Genomic DNA, 12,559 nt, shown 5'->3' with positions numbered 1-12,559 from the left:
AATGAAACACGGCAATACAATGAAAGATGGGATCCTATGAAAATAAATACTGTAAAACATTTTTTAAATGATAATTGCATGCTGGTTGGTGGTGGCACACGCCTTTAATCGCAGCACTCAGGAGGCAGACAGACAGGTAGATCTCTGTGAGTTCCAGGCCAGCCTGATTTACAGAGCAAGTTCTAGGACAGCCAAGCCTATACGAGGAAACTCTGCTTCAAAAAACCAAAGAAAATAAACCAAACACCATCAACATCAATGGCTGTATGCAAGAATTCCTTCTATGCCAATGTCTTTCAACCAAGTCCTCACTGGATAAGCAGAAGGGATTTTGTTCTTCCTCAAGTGGTTACAGCACCCTGAATAAAGGCTATGACTTTTCCGAGGATCAGCAAATGTCCCCTCACGCAGACGATGCAGACAGAAGTGTTATCCCCACTTTCTGTCGCTCATATTGAAAGGAGAGTGTTAGACACAGACATGAAGAGGAAAAACAGAAGCCAAGTGGATTCCTCTGTTGTTTCGCTTTGCTTTTTCTGAGAGCTGGTATCCCCGTTCAGCCCAAGCTGACATTGGACTCCCCAGGCTCCTGCCCCCAGTACAGGGATTACAGGCATGTGCCACCACACAGTGCTTTTTGCTTTGGCTTTGACTCCAAGGTGCTTCTTCAAACTGCGTGGGCCTGCTTGTTTGCCAGCCACTGCACGAATGACTAAGGGATGCCGCTGGGACACCATCCCTTGTCCTTTCACACACGAGCCTCCTTTGTCCTTGTGGTACTATTTCACTTGTGTCTAGCAGGGTAAAGTTTAGAGTGGTCAACAAGCATTCACCTTCAGCTGAGTATGGGCAGGAACATTAGGTACCACGCCCCAGAACTTGCTCGCTGCCCAACGCCTGCCCTTGGCTTGGGGAGGGACAAAGCCTCTGAAATCTAGAGGACAGGCCAGGAAGCCTGGTTCTCTTCATAGCTCCTGGTGGCCTGAAGACGATGTGATGGCTGCAGCAAAATACAGCTGTGACTGGCCAGAGAGGCAAGCCGCCGTTCTCCGTGCTCACTCACACCTTCATTTTCTAAGTCCCTTTGCCACAGCCACCCAGTGCTGCTCTGGGAAACACGGACGAGCAAGCCCAGCCCCTCAACCTCCGTGGCAGTTTCAAGGAGCCTTGGGGTGCGCTGAAATCCTTTCGCTTCCTAGGTGTGCTGTATGTGAAGCAGGCGTCCGGGCTCTGTTGAGGACTCTACTGCCTACGGAAGCTGCTCAGTCACTGCTGCTTTAGACGCTATTTCTGTACCTTTAACTTCAGTGCATGTGATAAATTCTAGGGAATTAACAGATGATTTCCTAACGTCAGCCTGTATATGTGCTTTGCTTGTATATGCTTGAGTACAATATGCTTTTTTTTTTTCCATTAGCATGAGCATCAAGCAGTGACTCAAAAACATCTGCCTGGTCTTTGCTTTTCATGGTGCAAGTTCCTGGAAAGTTTGCATAAGGGCAGACGGTTCCCTTTTTGTAAGTCTTAGGCAGCACTGGTCTTTGCTCACCCCTTTGAATGAACCCGAGCAAACTGGGTCAGAGTCCCACGTATGTGCTGTCTCTCCCAGGGTCTCAAGCCTCCTTGGCATCCTTCAGGGTGGTTCAGAGAATAAGTGCCAACAATCATGATTGGACACTTTCACAATGAGTCAGCCAAACAATTAGAAAATGACCAAAAAACTATTTGAAATAATTTCCAAGAAGGTCACTAGGGAAAACCCCCAAATAAGTAACTTGTTTATCTTAAATTTGGGAGAGTATCCAGCAATTCAGAGATGTTTAGATGGTTGTATTATTGTATTTCCTTGTGGAAAATCATGTACACTGTGACTATGAAAAAACCTCAAGAGGGGCAGAGAAATCAGAGGATGCTAAGTCTCACTTTTCTGTTAACTAGTGGTGACTGTCTGGAAAGTCTTGTAACCTGCATCATAGGTTTCTGTTGCTAGATTGTAGAAATCTATCTTCCTACTTATCTCCCAAGGCTGTGTGGGAAGATAACATTCTACAGGGAAGGGTTTTACAAACTGTAGGCCAGTGGTTCTCAACTTTCCTAACGCTGCGACCCTTTAATACAGGTCCTCATGTTTTGTGACCCTCAACTATAAAATTATTATCGCTGCTACTTCATAACTGTAATTTTGCTATTGTTATGAATCATAGTGTAAATATCTGTGTTTTCCAATGGTCTTAGGCGACACCTGTGAAAGGCTCATTTGACCCCCATGGGTCATGACCCACAGGTTGGGAACCACTGCTGTAGTAGATGCTCTTTCTTGGGTAATGAAACTAGGGCACATTTTTTAAAAAATAGCATTTCACTTTAAAGTAAGGAGAAAGAAAGGTTCTAGCTATTTTTCTGTTGCTGTGATACACACCATAACTAAAAAGCAACTCTGGATTTCACGCGCAGGTTAGAGTCTGCCGTCAAGGGAAGCTGGGGCAGGAACTTGGAGGCAAAGACTGAAGCAGAGGCCACGGAAGAGCTGCTCGCTGGCTTCTTCCAGTGCCCCCAGCTGCCGCCCACACCTCCCCACTCCCACCCGGCTATCTATCATAAAACATCCCAGGGCCACCTGCGCCGGGATGGTATCCCTGACACTGGGCTGGGCCCTCCTACCTTAAGGAGCGCTGGAACATGGCTGCACGGGGAACCGTGAGGGAGGCTCTGGGCCTTTCACCTCGGGTGCATGCTGTTCCTGGACTGCTTCTGGACATGATTCCTTGCCTCATGCGAATCACGCTTGCATTCAGTTTATAAGACACGCTCTTGTTGGACGTCGGAACACAGCTGTAGAACCCAGGCGGGTGAAAGGAGGTGTGGAATGCTGTCCTCCGTGTGCTCTGAATCTGAACATGGCCTGCCTTGCTCTCACGCTCTCTCAGACACAGGCTATAGTACATGCCAGGCAATTGTGTCTAAACTGGTGTGTCCTGAGAAAGTTCTAGGAAAGGGCTGCTCTGTTAATATCTAGCACATGTGTGTGCTGATGGTTCATTTACATGCTTTTTTCTGGTCATCTTTTCCCGAACTCAAGCAACCTTCCGTGTGGGTCATTGCTTTCTCCGTTACATTTGTGTGTAACGGAACACCGGGATTGAAGCAATGTTGTCTAAAGCGTTAGCCTCACTCTTTCAGGTCCCAGGTCCAGCAGACAAGATCTGCATAGGTTGGCCCAAAAGCTGACAATGAGTAATCGAGAAAATGCTCCGTGAAAACGTCCACTGGCTACTCTGATGAAGGCAATTCCTCAACTGAGGTTCTGTCTTCGCAGGTGTGTGATGCTGACAACTGAAGCTAACCGTGACAGGGGCTAGGTATGGGATGAGGAAAAACAGCTTGTAAGATTGTGTTCTGAATGCTAGTGCCCGGTCCCCATGGCTAATAGCCCTGAAAAGGAATGGGTGAGGTGCAGAGTCCTATCCAGGAAGCTCAGGATTGCATCGCCATTACGGAACAGCACATGTGTGGACACGACACATTGCTGGGCATGGGAAGCATACACCTCCATTGTCTGATATGAGAAGGGAACATGGAGGAGACATGTGTATGCCACAGCGCTTTGATGGCCATTTACTGAGTCAATACAAGAGGCAGGGACCCGAGCTAGCTCACCTGATGTGTCTCGCCATGTGACTATCTCTATCCCTGCCATGATACAGTAAGAAGGCCTCACCAAACGGGGGAGTCACGCTCTTCCACTTCCCAGCCTCCAGAACCACAGACCCTGAGCTATAATAAACCACCGAGGTAGCTTCCCATGTCCACCTTGAAATGGATGAGCTATCAGCTCACACACGAGAAGGCTTATCCTGAACCAGAGGTGGCGGTTCAAAACTGGGCAGACCCGCTGCTTTGGGCCTCTGGTTGGAGTGCCAGTGGCAGTGGCAGGAGGCACATGGCAGAACAAATCGCTCATTTCATTGTCAGGGAAAAAACGTTCCCAGGATCCCTTGCAAGAGCACATCCCGCTGACCCAAGAGCACCCGCCAAGCTTGCCTCTTGGTGGAGGTCCCACCATCTCTCAGGGATCAAACCTTCAGTAAGTGGGCTTTCAGGGACACTTGTCCAAACACTGGACCTGCATTCATTATCAATTACCTATTGTTATGCAATGGAAACCACACTGAACTACCTGGGGTTTTGGTTAGGCTGTCTCAGGCCCTGGTTTAGAAGCCATCTCCCTTTCTACCTCCTCCCAAGCCCCTCAGTATTAACATCTGGCACGTGGCAACAGGCTCACTTTTGTGAGGGAATTTCTGAGGAGCGCTCGTGTTTTACAGTCTTACAGCAGGATCATCTGGCTCGACGGTGTCTAGAACTCTTCCGGTGCATAAATGCCTATTCTGGAATCTGCCCAACAGCCCATGTCTCCTGACTCAGAGCCCATCTCCACCTAGATCTTTACCAACCCTTGAGACCCAAGGCCTCCATCTAACTTCCTGGGTCCATTCTCCTGCCCCTGCTCAGAAACTTATTACCTCCACGTTCTAGATTTCCTACAAGATCAAGAGTCTGTTTTTCTGCTGTCTTTGGAAATAATGACTGACGTTCAAGGCAGGAATCTCTGGGGAATGACATGGAGAAGCCAGGAAAGACGACTTTGAGACACTCCAGTGGCCACTGTCCCTTTCCTATTTGACTTGCATTCTTGAACACTGGAGGGGAAAACCTGAAAGAAAGAAACACGGACGGTATGGAGGCACCCACATCCCAGAGTCGAGTTTGAGATCCTTTCCCTTTGTATTTGATCCTGAGGACACCGTAGGTGACCAGAGCAAAGCTGGGACCTCAGGTATGATTATTCCATGAGAGCTTGGGTCGGAGGTCTTTGTATGCCCCAGATAACTCATCTACCATTTGATCTTTCGCTCACCAGCAGACACTGACTGAGTGACTTGCTGTTTGCTGGATGGGTCTGGGTCCTGACAGTGGCCAGCTGGTCCTGGGGGGGACGTGTTTAGTAAGAAGTAGCTCATCTGGAGGTCAATACTGCCATTCCGCCTTAACGAAGCTTCAGAAGAGTTTCCTTCCTTCTTTCCATGCTTCAGCAGCCGTGGAAGCATCGTTACTGCTTCTTTTCACTCTGAAAAGACCCCTCTGAACTGTCACTCTGTCCCCTCAAGAACATGCCTCCCTGTCCTTATGTCCTCTCCAGGACTCTGGATTCAGCTCACAATCATCCATGCTCAATGAGTAATACCTCATTACGCTCCGGAGTTTATAATCCCAATATAACAGTTTATAAACTATATAGAATACAGAACTATACACAGTAAACTATAACGATGCAATAATTTACATACTCCCTCACATTTTTCTCACTCATCTCTCCCTTTTTATGACTTTCAACTTGCTTGTTAAAGGTTGAACTTAACCATTCTCAGGCTATGCGATCACACCGTTATTCTGTGTATCATCATAGTGCTTCCCGATGACAAAGGCCTCACTGTGTCTGCTGGTTATGACATATAAACACCAATAATTCCTAGTAATCACCCCCTGTGTGCTGTACATGGTTTCATGAATAAAAACAATCTCTCTCCCCCACAGCAACTCATCACCCTGGCCTCGCCTTGGATTACCGACTGCCATTGTCACTGAGAGTTTAAAAGCAGACAACATGCCCAACAGAACTGACATATTTTCTTTTATTATTTCCCAATCTCAGTAACAGTTTCCCTTCACACTGGATAGACTCTTAGAATTACTTCAATAAGAAAATTTGAGAGTAACAGTGCCAAGAAGAGCAGTTTAAAAAGCAAAGTGTCATTTCTCCATTATCGAGATGCTAACACTTTCTGAATAAATTTAAAATATTAAAAATCACAAAGCAAACAATCTCTTTGTGAAATGGGACCAAACAGGCTGCGTTAATTCAAGGTCTGTAGTTCCTACCCTTCTTCTCTCAAAACACGCAGGCCTCAGAACCACCAAGAAAAGGAAACTGTCTACGGCTGAGTGTAGTGTTGGTCTCTCAGTAGTTTAGGAACTGGCCGAAAGGTCTTGTCTGGTGTTAGCCCCCTAGAGCTGTGCTGTAGAAGCAAGGACAGCATGCCCCAGCCTCAGTGCTGAGATTCAGAGTAGGCTCTTGCCTCTTCTAGGGGTGGCCTCATCAGCCACCAGCAGGAGATGTCAGAACAGTTTTTCAAAACCAAAAGGGATGGCTTGGTGGCCAAGTGCTGGAGGCAGCTGTGACATTCCGTCACTCATTCAGGAGGGGAAGGGAACACTGGTGCTCAACTTGCTTTCTCTGTTCTTTTCAGTCTAGAACTTCAGCCCATGGAGTGTTGCTGCCACATTTAGGGTGGGCCTTCCCACTTATTTAACCAAACCTAGAAATCTTTGAGACACGCCCAGAGGCTTTCCTCCTAAGTGATGCTAGACCAGTGGTCCTCAACCTTGCTGATGCTGTGACCCGTTAATACAATCCCTCATGCTGTGGGGACCCCAGCCATAAAATTATTTTGCTGCTACTTCACAACTGTAATTTTGATACAATTATGAATCATAGTGCAAATGTCTGATATGTGGGGGTTGAAACTCCCAAGTTTAGAGCCTCTGTTGTGGAGTTTGTCATGCTGACAGTGTTATTCACTACCTGGAATCAGTAATCATGAGGTGGTCATTCTGATGATCTAGAATAAGCCTGTATTAAGGTTACTTTATTGTTAATAACATCACAATAAAAGTAGATATATCAAATTAAAAAATTATAGAGAGATCTGGGGACACATCTCAGTAGGTTCAGAACCTTAGTCACACATAAAAGCTGGGCGTGGTAGCATACATATGTCCCCAGAGCTGAAGATATGGCTATCCTGCAGGTCTACTGACCAGCCAGTCTAGCCAGAATGATAAGCTCAAAGTTCATCGAGGGACCCTGTCTTGTACACTAAGGTAGAGGGCTTGGAAAGTGACCTAGTAGGTAAGAGTGTTTGCTGCAAAGGGTTAGGGACCTGAGTCTGAATCCCAAGCACACATTTAAAAAGCTAAGCATGGCTGCAGTGTCTCTAACTCTAGGACAGTGGTTCCCAACCTTCCTAATGCCACAACTCTTTTACAGTTCCTCACGACCTGGTGACCCCAACCATAGAATTATTTTTGTTGCTACTTCATAACTGTAACTTTTCTACTCTTAAGAATCCTAACGTAAATATCTGATATACAGGATGGCTGACGTGCAACCTTTGCAAAGGGTTTGTGACTCATAGGTTGAGAACTGCTGCTTAGGGCAACTGGAGTAGAGACAGGAGAATCAGTGGGGCCACCAGCCAAGATCCAACTTCACTGAGGGACAATGGAATAAGACAGAGAGTGACAGAGTGGAACAAAGATGTCTTCTTCTTGACTTTGTGTACACATGTGAGCATGTACACACACGCGCACACAAACACACACATGTGCATGTGCGTATTCACCACACACAGTCCCATTCATATATATAAAACGCATATACACACATATCTATCTATCTGCCTGTCTGTCTATCTATCTCTATCTATCTATCTATCTATCTATCTATCTATCTATCTATATATCTATCTATCTATATGTCTATATCTATATATATATGGTGTAGAATGATAGAGACTGATGTCAATCTCTGAACTCCACATGTGTACATACAGGTGCACACACACACACACAAGTACGCACACACCACAAACATTGTGAAGAAACAATTGACTGATCTGTGTGTAATCCACTAGAGATGAAAGACCTGGGAAAACTGACTCCTAGTAGCTGGTTATAACTGGCTTAAGGGATGAGAGTACCTCCATGCACTGGCCCAAAGGAGGTTCTTACCACGGACCTGATTGTTGAGTCCCCGAGAGCTCAGATACTTGGGGTCTTGAGTTGGCCCTCACCTGCACACTGCCCATAGCTGGAGACAGGGTGGGGCAGGCAGTCTTCCTGTATCCGCTTCTCATTCAAATCCCTGCCTGGGAAAATCTCAGCCTACCTGTGATGGGAGGACCTGTAGGCAGTCTGTGATGACATCATCCCAATTTGGAGCAGTCTTTCCCTGGGCACATGTATTCAGTGTGCACTTCAAAGCTTTTCTCATTAAGCCTTAACAAAACCTAAGAACCTGCTTCCAGAATCTAACATCTGCACAGTCTTGTTGAATCAAGTCTCTCTAGCATAGAAGAAGCATATAATTTTGGATCTTCAGTGAATACATGTGATAAGCATCCAACATCTGTCTGTCTGAGGATGAATGAGTACAGGAATGGTTGAGTGAATGAATGAATGAATGAATGATAAATTGGTCAAAATGCAAAATTAACATCCATTGAAGTCATTGTGGTGGAAGTTCTGACTGAGGACTCGGCCTGTTTATCTCCAACACCACTCTTTAATTGCACTGAAGCAAGCTTACCTTTTCCTAATTGAAATCTTTCTGTATAGAAAATAATTTTGTAAAACCCCTTGTCTAAGCTAGGCATAGTGGTACACACCTATAATCCAAGCACTTGGGGAGGCCACAGCAGTAAGATGGAGAATTCCATGACAGCCTAGGACATAAGGTTAGACCTTGTCACAATAAAAAATTAAATTAAATTAGAAACAGCTTTAAAGGTGGGTTCAGTATTTGCATCAGTAACAAGTGCTTGCATAGCCTACGTAAGACCAGGAAAATAAGAATTTAGTTTCCGGACTGAGTGATGGCTTAGTGACTAAAAGCACACACTGCTCAAGCAGAGGATCTGAGTTCAGTTCCCAGCACCCACATCAGATGGCTCAACACCATGCGTTAATGGCAAGTCCAGGAAAATGGTGTCTCTGGCCTTCTCCGGCACCTGCCCTCATGTGAGCAAGCCCATACAAAACATACAAATAAAAATAAAGTTAAGTTTTCCTAAAGCTTGGTTTCCACGCACAGTTATTTTAATGTGTGTTCTAGAAAACTGTAGAGTACTTGGGTGTATAACGCAGAGAGCTATTCTGATTATCTGGCCGACTGCCAAGGCCAAGGCTAAAGCAAGGAGTTCCCACTGTCCTGAAGTTAACAGGACTATAACACTGTAAACACTGTTCCGGCAAAGGCCTTGTGTACAGTAAAGGCCACTGGCTGCAGGCTTCACACACAGTCTTTAGAGGCTGTGCTCAGCATCAGACAGGAATGCTGGTCACAGTCCAACAGAACGAAGAAACACCATTCTCCCTAGTTTCAGCAATGACTCAGTTATATAGAGAATGGTTTAAACTTTAAAGGGCAGGGGGTGATAACAAATTAATTTCCAACAGACATTTGAGAAAATATAGAAATGTACTTCCTGTTATGAAAATTACATGGAATATAAAAAACATTTTTGTGTGTGTCTGGGGCACATGGGAGACAATTCAGTTCCTATTCTATCCTCAATTCTTCCTGTTTGGGGACATTATCTACTATGTATTCTTCATCACCATGGCTACACAATTGCCATTAATTGGTTAGTGTCTCTCACAGTTGATATTTAAAATTTCACCTAACAACAGAATAAAAGCAACTTACAGGAGAGCAACGTGGGAAAGAGGTGCTCTAGCTAACATGGCTTGAGAGACGACCTCCCTGAACAGGCTGGAGACGCCTTCCTCTTGGTTTTCAAAACAGAATAAAAAATAATGATGCGACGGGGTGTCTCCCTCTGTAGAATTCCCCGTGAGCTCTGACGAGCAAGCACTCTGCTTTGAGGGCATAGCATGATCAGTTTGCCCGGTATTTTGCTGTGGTCTCCATGGACCTAAGACTGAAAGTATTAGGAAATGGTAGGGGTATGTTACCAGCATCTGGATTACAGCTAATTAGGCAGGAAAATAAAGCTTAACCCACGTGTTAGTCTGCTTTCTATCTCTATGACGAATACAGATCATACAGAAGAAGGGTTCACTTCGGGTTACGGTTGTAGGTGGTTCAGTCTGTGTTTGCTCAGGTTGGCTGCCTCTGGACTTGAGCTGACACAGCCCATCAAGGTAGGGAGTGTGGGGAGATGGAAACTACTCCCTTCACAGAGGCCCACGAGGAGAGGAAGAGGCAGAGAGAGAGAGAGAGAGAGAGAGAGAGAGAGAGAGAGAGAGAGAGAGAACAAGAGTATCTGCACCAAGTCCCAGGATGCCCTTTCAAGAGCGTACCTCCAATGGCCTAACTTCCCTCCACTAGGCCACACTTCTTTTCTAAAGGTCTTTATTAACACATTAATTATGAATGTATGTAATGTACTTTGGTCATACCCCCACCCCATCTGCTCATGTCTCTTGCCTTCACCTGCCGACCCTCTTCCCAAATAACTCTCCTTCTACTTTTATGTCTGTCGGTGTTTTGTTTTTTCTGTTATTTTTGTTTTGTTTCGTTTTTAGTCTCTCTGTGTATAAATCCAGAATGTCTGATTACTACAAAAATAAGAGAGTTCTGAAACCACCAAAATGACTGATTCACAAGGGGCAAATGTTTTGCAAGCTGCTGCTGTTGAAGGAACACTGGGCTTAAATCCTGTGTGATTTAAGCACATGCATAGTAATGAGAACGCATATACCCAGAAGCCAAAAATCCCTGTGGAGTCCCTCCGAATGGTCTGACTCCTGACTTGGGGGTCGTCATGAAAAGCCAAGGAACAGAGAATTACTTTGTTCACCCTCTACCTACAGTAAGCAGCTGGAGCTGGAGAAGTCTGGTCTCAAAGCCAGATTTTCCCCAATTCTCTTTTCCCTGTTGCACACTGGGCAAATGTTCCTTACAGGGCCCTCCAGGGGATCCACTAACACTGCCCCAAGCTCTCACTTACAAGGGAAGAGACAAGAGGATTTCTGAGAGCTGATGGGGTGAGGGGGGACACTAGGCTTCCCCACTCACTGCTCTTCATTCTCTTTAAGCTCACATGAGGAGACTGCTCAGAGGATTTGTGTGTGCAAATGTAAATAGCTCCCATGTACAGGCCCTACTTAGCTGTCATTTTGCAGATGAGATGGAGCTGGGATCATACTGGTTTGGGAGGGGGAAGTGGGTTTCTCCTCCGGCACCGAGCAACTCCACACCTCTGATTACCGTGTGCATTCTGAAATCTACCTCGGGAGCCTCTTGGGCCTGTACTTCCTGGTGGTACAATTCAGTAAGGGTGCCTTTCTCCAAACCCAGGGCCAGACTAGCTCGGGTTGCGACTCCAAAGCCATAATACCAGACTGCTGTCCCTTGAGGCAATGCCAGCAGAAACTATAACCACAGCAGAGCACTGAGAGGAACATGAATAATGCATATGATATAATGGGCTTCGAGCTCATAGAGGGACACATGCTTAGGATGGGTAGATCAGACCATAATAACCACTGCTGACTTCCGGGACACAAGTCTCCACAGGCAGAGGCCTGTCCTTGTCAAAGGCCTGACGCCGGTTTTCTTTGGAGAGAAAGCCAAACACTAACAGCTATCTTTCTACTGTCGCAGGCATGCTTGTATTGGAAGACACACTGTCCCTGAATAGTTAGACACTGAGGTATCTCAGCCTACAGTAAGACTTTTGAGAAATCAGGACACCTTCCCAATTAGGACACTTTCTGTCAAGTCACCCCTGCTCCTCCAATCCTAAATAAAGCCTGCTCTGTTCTCATTAAGTTCTTGCTTAATTAGCTGAAGTGAAAATCAGGATTCGGTGCAGCACCATCAGTTACGCTATCCTAGTTACACGCCCCCCCGACCAGCGGCGCCGTGTAAATTACGATGGCGCGCATCATGGGGGCGCTGTAACTTTGCTAGTGCGAATGGCAGCCACCTCCATGGGACAAGGACTCCCCCACTTACCTGGTCCTGATCAGCCTTCATTATCTCCCCAGTGATGGAGCTCAGCATCAGAGTTCACTCATCATTTCTCATTCTTAGAAAGACTACAGCAAGCAGTGCTCATGATGGAAAAACATACTTCTGTAATCAAGACGATACATTTACCTAAGATGGGACAACCAACGCTCACGTGGTCGTCCAAAATATCTGGGGAGAGAAGTTTCTCTGCATGATAAAAAGCGTTTCTAAGTACTTAACCTTTTAGGAAGCTGACCTTTACAGTGCACCCCTCCCCCATCTGCCTCCTCCAAACAGTGATTTGATTTTGAAATGGCTGGGGTTAATAAGTACCCAGGTACTAATCCTCCCTTCACTTCTATGTTATCAAGACCAGACCTGCCCAGGAAAACACAAGTCTTTCCAGAAAAATCTCTGTGGGAGATGTTTTCTGGGGGAAGACTTAACTAAACCAAAGCTTATTAATTTCAGAAATTACCTTATAGCATGGAACTAAGCAACATTAAATTTTTTTAATTATGTATGCAGTGTTCTGCCTGCATATTAGACGAGGACACCAAATCTCATTACAGACGGCTGGGAGCCACCATGTGGTTGCTGGGAATTGAACTCAGGACCCTTGGAAGAGCAGTCAGTGCTCTTAACCTCTGAGCCATCTCCCCAGCCCCCGAAACATCATTAAATTCTTAGTGCCTGTGTTTACACACTCATTTCCCTGAAACCATTATCTTCCTGCCT

The 12,559-nt window shown here is 45.8% G+C and overlaps 1 protein-coding gene across 3 annotated transcripts in view; it reads right to left on the bottom strand.

The window, feature by feature from the left end:
* Tbc1d9 (TBC1 domain family member 9) overlaps positions 1–12,559 on the bottom strand; it is a 105,105-nt gene that overhangs the window by 77,118 nt on the left and 15,428 nt on the right. Inside the window, exon 1 of one of the 3 annotated variants that reach the window (XM_040734855.1) lies at positions 11,825–11,973. The exons of the other annotated variants lie outside the window; for them this stretch is intronic. Coding sequence (XP_040590789.1) covers positions 11,825–11,872 — 48 coding nt within the window. The 5' untranslated portion in view covers positions 11,873–11,973. Of the gene's footprint in view, positions 1–11,824; positions 11,974–12,559 lie in introns of those variants that run through there. 3 annotated transcript variants of the gene reach the window in all.

The sequence above is a fragment of the Mesocricetus auratus genome, unplaced genomic scaffold (genome assembly GCF_017639785.1).
Source record: "Mesocricetus auratus isolate SY011 unplaced genomic scaffold, BCM_Maur_2.0 Super-Scaffold_100041, whole genome shotgun sequence".
NCBI classification, from domain to species: Eukaryota; Metazoa; Chordata; class Mammalia; order Rodentia; family Cricetidae; genus Mesocricetus; species Mesocricetus auratus.
Note: the sequence above shows the minus strand (reverse complement) of the source record. Positions and strands in the feature narration are given on the sequence as shown.